Consider the following 10,000-nt stretch of genomic DNA (forward strand, 5'->3'; position numbering starts at 1 on the left):
TACTGATACACATAAGCTAACAGAGGTAGAACTACTACCGCTACGCAATTTGTCGATATTAGTAATTTTACACTGCTTCCTGGCAACAACGGGGAACCAGCAGAAGTTTGAAAGAGTTTTGGGTTTATAAATGCAGCTCTCACGTAGAAAATGTCCTCAGAAGATTTGTCAATATTTTCTTTTGTATTGGCTGTTGCTTTTTCTTTCGTTGTTGTGGGATATCCCTTTCCGGACGATTCCTCCGAACTTTGAACCCTTTCTAAACTGTAACTAATTTGTCCATCTTCCTCTGAAGTCGTCAGCATATTCAACCCAACAGGGGTAGTTTGGGACAAAGTTTCTGGCGATCCTTGATCATGGAATTTTAACGACCCTTCTAACAGCTTCGACTTGTTATCCGTGGTTTTGAAACTACGTGTTCTTTCAAGCACATGCTTTTCACTTTTTACAGCAATCGCGCTCAAGTCAATTCTTCTACACTGATTATTTTCAAAAGGTGTAACCACGTTCTCGCTGTGTTCTCCATGTCTCTCGGCGTCTGATACGCCATCGTTACTCCCTTGTGGACTAAACAATCCATCAGTTGGTTCTTTTTTAATTTTCGAGTCATTACCATCTACGACGTGTTTTGTTTTGAATTGTTCATCACATGTTTGATCCTCTTCAGCGAAAGCATCTATTTTGTTGCTCATCTCCCTGAGTAACTCCCGGCTCTGTTGAGAAATCCGTCTCCACCGCAAAGTCACCTCGCCCTCAGCTGAGAGCTCAACAAGCACAGACCCTTCCAAAGATTCATGATATAACAGCTCTGTTTCCTCCTTGGAGGCAGCAACGCTCTTGGTTGGAGCTTTCCGGTAAGATATGAAAAACAAACGAATAATTCAAGTATTTTTCAAGAAGTTTACAAAAAAATAAATCGGAAAATGCAACCAATCAACAATACTGGTTCATAAGACGGGTTATTATCTTCAAGGGAACTCTTGAAACTTTTTAGAAAAGAACTGTGTCGTTGCAAGCTTCGATTGAAGTTAAGTGAGTTTTCACTCACCTAGTTGGTTTGCAGGCCATGGAACTGCAAAGCATTTCTTTGATCTCACAAAACAGAGGCTGTAGTCACCAGAAGACCCTCTGCAACCGTAGATACAAGTCATAAGAAATCGTAATGCGACCTGGAGTTTTCAGTTCAGGAGGTACGGAAAAGGGTGCTGCGAACCAGCTGAAAGAAATCCGATTTTTTTCAATCTCGTTCTAAATCCACTGTTGGAAGAAAACGAACAAATGTTCAACGCTATATTTGATTTTCAACCAATATCTAGAGACACAGATAACAATGCTAGCTGCAATGTACAATAGATGGTTTTCACCTGACGTCACAGCAGCCAGGTTGGTGCACAGAACAATAGAGAAAAAAGACTTTTGGGAATTTGACTCTATTATAATGCAAAACATGAAGTATAATTTGCTATTGTTTTGTACACCAACATGACCGTCTTATCACGTGACAGAAAACCATCTATAGGCCATGTCCGAGTTTATGTCTGCCTCCTCTTCAAAGCGAGTCTAAGTGCGACGTTCTTCTTGTGAAAATTAGCTTTCATTCATATGTAAAGTACAACTAATTACCATCACAAAAACTTCGCACTTTGACTCGCTTTGAAGAGGAGGCAGACATGAACTCGGAAATGGCCTAAAGCTGGTGGACGAACAAAAGCGGGAGCTAACGAGGGATCCTTTTTATCGTCCACCAACATGGCGGCGGTTACGTAACGTGAAAAACCACCAAGAGAAGAACCGAGGGAGAGTGAAAAGGGTAATTCACTAAATCAAACATAGTCTCGGGCAACCAGTCGTGTAACAGCTCTCGTAACCTGCTATTGTTTAGTATATGTAATCACATGATTTCGAGTGCAATTTGGAACATATAAGCACGAGTAGATATTTTCAAAGACGACCAAAATTGCACGAGCCCGTAGGGCGAGTGCAATTTGTAGTATTGGAAAAAATTTAAAAGTGCTCATTTATTCCAAATTTCACGAGAAAAATCATGTGATTACTTAGTAATAATATACATGAAAAAATTCGAGATGGTTAAACAGAAGAAACGCACGCGTATTACGCAATCAGGGAAAAATTGCGCCATCCAGGGCGCGCGCTTGATTTGAAAACAAAAGATTTGATTGGTTCTGACCAGACCCTATTGTTTTTTAGCCAATCATAATCCAGAATTTCGATGTGTAATTTGCACTGGTATTACACTTTTTGCACTGTTACATTTAAAGGCCCACCTTCAACCGACAGGCATTGCCTGCCGCGGAACAATTTTCATATATGAAAATTCCACCCGAATCTGAGATTCGTCCAATTAGATCGCTACCATAAGCAATGCGAATTTCCATAACAAAAACAGAAGGTCGAAAAGCCTGTCGGTTGAAGGTGGGCCTTTAAACTGCACTTCTCTTAGCCAATCAGAATCGAGTATTTTTTTCATGTATATTATTAGTTTTGTAATCAGCTTCTATTGTTTTCAAGTCAAATTTTAATTTAATTTTATCTTGTTTTCTTTGCACAACGTAATGAAAAAAAAACATATATCAATAAAAATGAGAATAGAAAATAAAGGAAAATTACAAAAAACCACGATACCATTAACAAGTAAAGAAAGAAAAATTAGTGCAAAGAGGAAGACTAGAAAGGAACTGACGAACCTTATACGAGGTAGTCCTTGTTTAGTCTTTTATTTTTGGCTAGGGTAGCGAGAGCTGCTACATCATCCCGGGCAAATAATGAAGGGAGAAAAGCTTTGGCCCAAACAACCTCATTTGGTATTCGAACATTTTAAAACGAACAAAATACGCCTTTCCCAAAGGATATATTGAAGGTACGTAGGCTATCAAAAATGATCTTGAAAAGCGACTGGGTGGAACATACATCAGATTTCTCATGATAGCTCAGAACATCAGTTGCAACAAAAGCAAAACCAATTAAAAGTATCCCAAGTCTGGCACAATATTGCAGAAACGCTTAGAATTTGCCGGCCATTGCGGCCACCAAAAAAAAAGAAGAATCAAACTGTTTCTGGGCTAGTGCTGTAAAAACGCTGAAGGTTAGACGCGCACTCACTATCCCCGACGTAGGGTTGAGACCCGTTATAAAAAGGAAGATTACCTGAAGCTTGCTAGCCCCTTAACAATTCCACACAGAGGGGTAACAGTTGCTGTTGATGTTTGAGTATCAAACGTTGAAAGAAAAACTTTATTTTCGTTGAACTGAGTTAGCCTAGAGAGAAGGAAAACCGAATGATCAGTAATTAACTCTCAACTGCTTGCATTTCAGATTCAGACGGAACTCACAAACAAGAGTGGTAAACCAGTTGTTATCCTTTAATTAGAAACCCGTCGTTAACCGGTAAATCAAGTTTTACCAAATATACCTTATTCCAAAATGGCCGCCATTTAAATATTCTTTTGTTTTTATTCAAATAAGACCTTGATGCCTCGTTCAAGACAAAATATTCTTTTGAATTTTAAGCTTAAGAACGAGGCATCAAGGGCTAATTTGAATAAAAACAAAAGAATATTTAAATGGGGGCCATTTTGGAATAAAGTGTAAGAAACCGGTTCTTACTTGATGAACCACACATTACTCGACAAACCAATTATTACCTGATAAACCTGTTATCCAAGGACCAGCTAATGAATGATCCGGGCAGATCGCCAGAAATTTTATCACTCCTTTCTTCGTGGTGGAACTCCATCCACGAAAATCTTTCGGCTTCACGAGTCTGATTAAACAAGACACGTATCACAATTCGGTCACGTACAATCGTGCGCAAAACATACACAAAGGAGTGAGGCTGTACAATTCGCGGGATGATTAAAAGAACGCAAAAAAAAAGCACATGGTTTGAACCCAGGAGTCATATCAAAACTTGATGAAGGAAGTAAGATCGTCCAGGTGAATGCTGTCGTGAGAAGAACCGTTGCTGGGTGACAATGATTGACGTTTCGACAAACTGATCGGACAACTCCTATTCCTTACATTGCCAAAGCTCTTTAAAAACTATAATGCAAAGTAGTTTATGACGTCATCGAAGGAATAGGTCCATACACCCTATTCCAAAATGGCCGCCATTTTAGTATTCGTTTGTTTCCTTGCAATTGGCCCTTTTGGCCTCGCTTTCAAAAGTAAAATTCAAAAGAATATTTCAGCTTGAACGTGGACAAAAGGGTCAATTTGCAATCAAACAAAACTCGTCGGATCTGTTTTGAGGGACGCATTTTCATCATTGCGTGCGCGGAGCAAAAACTCAAGTTGCAAGAAAGCCGTATCAGCCGTGCGAGTACCTTTTTGTAGGCATACCAGGAGCCTTCCCATCCTGCCACAGCGATCATTGCACTGTCAGGTGAAAACTCGATGCTGGTAATGCGAATGGTTTTGAGGTGGACAAACCAGAATTCTATGAAATTAAAAAAAAGCCGGTGTGAGCAATAAGATGTAGTAGATCTGTAACAAGCAAATAAAAACATCAAATTAATAATTCCAAATTAAATGACCCTTCTGGTCTGTGTCGAAGCTTGCTGTTGACCATATGCCAAAATGCCCATCCAGAGCAGCCTGAAATATTAATAACATTGGAAAAATAATAATTATCATGGTTCTATAGCCAATCACAAGTACTATTTTAATCGCGGACACTAACTTCAGGAAGGTCAAATTAAATCAAAGAACCGTTGTTGTTTTTTCAGGAAAGGGTGAACAGGAGTACTTGGAGAAAGTCGTCTCGGAGCGGAGACCCGCGTATGGCGCCGAGTACGAGAAATGAATGCTCTCAATACGGTGCTACGCTCAAGTCCCATTATTTAACACCTGTTTCTTCTGTCTCCTGTTAAGAGGATACCAACAAAAGCTAAACGTGAAGTGCAGTTATCATTTCATCTCCAATGTCTAATGTGCCAAGCGCGAACAATGGCAGCCGAGCTTATGACATCGCGGAGTTTCTGAATTCATGCCTCTGGGAGAGAGGATGAAGAGTGTGATCTCCTTACGAGTACCAACTCCAGAAATAAAAATTCAAACACGCTTTATTCTTCATTAACATTCTCGTCACCAGAGCCTCGGATCGACCCAAGGCTCTGGGAAACTCAATGTAGGAGAAAATGCGCCGTAGGGTTCTCATAGCCAAAAATTGGCTCTTTGAACCTTACGGCGCCGCAAATTTCCCTTTCGTAAACGGTCGTTGCCATTCGAAACGGTCGTTGCCATTTGAAACGGTCGATGCCATTTATAACGGTCGACTACACACTTCACTTCAAAGAAAATTAAACGAAACTAAGAAAAAATATTAGCAAATATTAAGACAAAAAAGGAAAAAAACATTTATAAAAGAAAAACTGGAGGAAAAAAAAGAGTCCGAAAATTTCAAGACTCGAACTCGGGTTCTTAGCCCTCACCCTAAACAGAATCCTAACCCGAACCCTAACTCATATGACCAGCGAGACACAACTCCCAGTAACCGCAACCTTTTGAGTTCTTACACCTAATGAGTGTAATTCAGAGCTAAAAAATGGCATCGACCGTTCTGAGAAATGGCAACGACCGTTTACGAAAGGGAAATAAGCTACGGCGCCTGCTCACTCCTCGTGCTAACATGAAATCACCAATCAGAGACGTCTTTGATTGTTTTTCACGAAAACCAATGAGAAGACACTTTATTTCAGGGTTCCCCAGAGCTCTTCTCTCCCTCAGTCAAGAGAAGAGTTCAGGGGTCGAGATTGCTTCATTAATAACTGCCTACGACGGCGTGAACTCAACCCATGTGGTGAAAGCGAAAAGCGGTTAAGACTAGAAAACAAACAGATACAAAAACTTACTTAGTAAAATGAACTAATCGTAAACAGAAACTCGACGAAAAGATACACTTACATTTGTTAGTAACTGAATTGACTGCTCGAAGGGAAGAAAGTTACAAAATGCACTGAACTGCACGAAGCGAAACTTCTAGATCTGCTCACAAAGCGAAAATGACTGATCGAGACAACACTAAAAATGACTAAATTAAGCCTTAAATACCTCTCAGAGAACGAATAAATTAAGCACTAAATTCCTGGCTAAAAAACTGACAACTACATTCCTACGGGAGGAATGCAACCGCGCTAATGAGCAGGCGGGAGCCCCTATAGGAACGAGGTTAAGCTCTCAGCAATAAGGCACATAAACCAATAAGGAACCTATTTTAGAAAAAAAGACAGAACGTACCACAGCTAAGTGTTTCTTGTCGGGAGAAAACTGCACCAAAGCAATGGCAAGGTCTGCATGAAGAGAACTGGACACTCGCTAAAATTTGAGATTAAAAAATACCCGCTTCATTCAGAGCACAGAGCTTTCTTCAGGGCAAATAGATGGTTAGCAACCAGCCTTAAGAGTTTTACTCTCTTCTTTTATGGGCTCGTTTCCATTATTTGGGCTTACGCTTGGATAGATTACACGGGAATATATTGTTCACTTTGAGATTGCGCGGGAGCCAGGTGTGAATTTGTTTTGAGGGATGCATTTTCATCATTGCGGGCGAGATGCAGGAATTCAAGTTGGAAGAAAGCGATATACCAGAAGCTGAGCTTCCTTAACCACCACAATATTGTACAGTGGCAATTTTGAAACGATGGCTCGCTTGCCGATCTGCAAAATTGTCCGGAATACGAAAAGATAATCAAAAAGTCATTGAAATCGTTGTTTTGCTCGCTCGTTCCTCGCTCGTTCGGGTTTTTGACACAAACAACTCGTGAATAAAACCCCGTACGCCGCACTTTCTATGACGTAAACTATATATATGAAAGTCTTTTGCTTTGCACAGTAAACGACTATATAAACAGTGGATTGTCCCCCAAAACAGTCCCACAATACAATTCAATACGGCTCTCGACCCAGTATCCGGCACAATCGCAACGCTTTATATAGCATATATGAAATTGAAATACACGAGAGTTGGATATCACAGTTAAACAGTAACTTAAGCAGTTGCGAAATAGTTATCGCTTATTTCTGTGATGAGTGTAATCCAGTGTACTGGCTTATGACGGAGTTGACTTTACCAGTTTTCCCTCCAATCTCGGGCCTCTCGTTCTCACTTTCCGTGCACTTATTCCTCGCGCGCCAACTCTTATTTCGAATGCTTTCTTGCAGTCAACTGAAAGAACGGCATAGTGTCTCAAAAGATAAGCAATTAGGGACGCCATTTATTTGGACAAACAATTCCCGAAGGAAAGTTAGGCATAAATAAGTTAGTTCAGGATAGAGAGTTTCTAGGGAACAACCGCTTTCGATTCCATTGCGGATCTTCGTCATTTGAAGGAACAGACCTTATGCATGATGACGTCATATGCTCAAAATTTCACCACCAAGCCTCTTGGTCTCCTCAAGTTGTTAATTGGCAGGTTATGCAGTTGGGAATCCTTATGTGATATAAGGCCAGATTGCCACCATCATTTTGATGCTAGCGGGACTTCAAACGCGATGCTTGACGAGTTAGCCGAAAGGTCTCTGATGAGTCCCTTGGCAGGGATGAAACATACGTATGATTTTCAAGCCTCTTTTGCTCAAATTTATTTATATCATCTGGACATGCAATACTGTCCGCACTTGGATTTTACAAGTTTGTTCCTTTGGGATTCAGCCAATTTTCTCTTGATTCAGCTCAAGCTAAAATTTACAAGTTTGATTTTGAATTCGAGGCTTGGTGGTGAAATCAGCAAGTCAGACGTCATCACGCATAAGGGCTACTAGACGTTCATAAAACTAATCCCATAACCTCAGATTAATACCATAGGAATGCTGTTATACCGTGCTGATGCCGTCCCCAATTTCCAATGAATAAATCTCCACTCCGTTGGGTCCTGCCACTGCTAAATTATACAACTAAGGAATAAACAATGACAAACGATGATTTAGATTAAAGGAGTAGCAACTGACGACTGTACGTGACAAAGAGCGGGCGATATTTTTTTGCATGAAAAAAGAGTGTCTTTCTATCTATTCACTTTTAACTAGGTTTAAATAACCTTCTAGCAACACCGCCTGCAAGAGACACACACTTTTTTCTTATAAGAACCTTTCTATAAGAATGTTTAGGTAGAGATTAACCAAAATACTAGGAGTAATCATTAATTATGAAGTGCGTTCGTGGGGAGGAAATTTGGGTTCTGGAATATTTGAAGGAGTATATGTTTCTGTCCTGGTAAACATCCTAATTCGAACACAAGGTTGCTGCCTAACGGTCGCCTGGTCGCCTGGGGCGCCTTATTTGCGAGCGCGGGCGATCAAATTTCTGAACAAGTAGCCCGAACGAGCGCCTTACTTGATTAATCCTCACTCACATGTAAATATGATCAACATGAGCATAATGCCTTACTTACATATCGATACATACGTAAATCGTTTAGAATCCTTACATGAAATCCTAGTAGAATAAAGGACTAGTTTCCACGATGTCATACGTTGGCTGTGCATGCGACACGTAAACAGCACATTTGCACGTTTGGTTAAGCAACAATACTTCCGATTCGTATCAGGCGGGTAACTGATCTAGTTATCAACTAAAAGTTCGACAGGTCACTTTAACTAAGTGTAACGCTTTCCTGAACTTTACTAACCACGAGGTAGTCCTCTTTACAATGGTCAGACTTGCTCAGACTACTACGAAAACCGCAAGGTGCGCGATAGTATTTGCACATATTACGTACGACGTCATTCAAAAATATCTCAAAAAAGGTCACCCTTGAAACCACAGGACACACAGGATTATGAACTGCGTTCTCCTTCGGCGAACGCAATTAAGAACAACTGACCCAGAACATAATCAGGCTGAGAGTGTGAGTTAATTAAGTCTTTATTTTGCTCATTTACCTTTTGTGAGCAGTATAAATAAAGGTAAAAGAAATGCAAAACTGTAGTCTAAAAAAACAATTAACTCACAAACTTAGCGTTGTTGTTTTTTTTTTTAACAATGTGGTTTTCTTATTGCATGATACACCGAAGAAAAACTCACTGAGTTTGTACTCGAAGTAACTATAGTTGATACACGCACAACCTTAAGGAAAAAGGAAAGAAACTTTCTTCAAGTGTCTAGTCTTTTAGCGCGGGAGCACTAATTGAGGACAATGTAAACTGTGAAATAAACAAATTAAGGACGGTGTCTACTACTGTTATTGCGCATACGTTCTGCGCATCTCGAGATACTCGGATTTCCTATCGGCGGTGCTTATTAATACAGGGATATTTTTGCGCGGTTCAAACTACGCGGAGAAAGCAGAACTTAGAAAGTGCTCTTGGTATCCAAAAAGAAAATTGGGGGTAACCATGAATTTTTCAGAGACAATTAAGCTTTAATTTGTCAAAGAACGCAATACATTGCTTTGTATTTTAAAGCTTATTACAAATATTGCTGATTAATTATCATCGAAAAATGCGTGGTTACCCCCAGCTTTCTTTTCGGGTTTCAATAATACTTGTCAGTAATCCGCGCAAAAATACCTTTGAATTAGTAGGCACCGTCCTTAACGCTAATCAAATCAAATCAAATGTTGTTTTTTGAGGAGGTGGGAACACCGTAGTACCCTGAGAAAAACCTCTTGGTGCAGAGTAGAGAACCAACAACTCAACCAGCGTATGACGCCGAGTCTGGGAATCAAACCCGGGCCACATTGGTGGGAGGCGATCGCGAGTGCTCTCACCAATGCGCCATCCATGTTAAAAACGTTTTCAGGCTCAAGTAAAAATAGGAACGTTGAGTCTCCACCCCAAGATTAGACGTTCTTAGACCGTTCTTTACCGCGCACCGGTGGCTCAGTTGGTTGAGCACCGGGTTCCAATGCGGGAGGTCGTGAGTTCAACTCCGGCCAGACCAACACTCATGGTCATTAAATAACTGAGGAGAAAGTGCTGCCTTTGTAACTACATCTGCAAATGGTTAGACTCTCTAGTCTTCTCGGATAAGGACGATAAACCG

The 10,000-nt window shown here is 40.5% G+C and overlaps 1 protein-coding gene across 1 annotated transcript in view; it reads right to left on the minus strand.

Annotated features, from left to right (window-relative positions):
* The window catches only part of LOC138026945 (uncharacterized), a 28,302-nt gene that overhangs the window by 7,696 nt on the left and 10,606 nt on the right, over nt 1–10,000 (minus strand). The window contains exons 5-12 of the mRNA XM_068874417.1: nt 7,837–7,911; nt 6,256–6,333; nt 4,554–4,614; nt 4,344–4,456; nt 3,663–3,781; nt 3,166–3,276; nt 1,049–1,128; nt 1–847 (exon numbers count right to left, since the gene is read on the minus strand). The exon at nt 1–847 is cut by the window's left edge and continues 65 nt beyond it. Coding sequence (XP_068730518.1) covers nt 1–847; nt 1,049–1,128; nt 3,166–3,276; nt 3,663–3,781; nt 4,344–4,456; nt 4,554–4,614; nt 6,256–6,333; nt 7,837–7,911 — 1,484 coding nt within the window. The remainder of the gene's footprint in view (nt 848–1,048; nt 1,129–3,165; nt 3,277–3,662; nt 3,782–4,343; nt 4,457–4,553; nt 4,615–6,255; nt 6,334–7,836; nt 7,912–10,000) is intronic.

The sequence above is a fragment of the Montipora capricornis genome, chromosome 12, assembly GCF_036669925.1.
Source record: "Montipora capricornis isolate CH-2021 chromosome 12, ASM3666992v2, whole genome shotgun sequence".
Classification (NCBI taxonomy): domain Eukaryota; kingdom Metazoa; phylum Cnidaria; class Anthozoa; order Scleractinia; family Acroporidae; genus Montipora; species Montipora capricornis.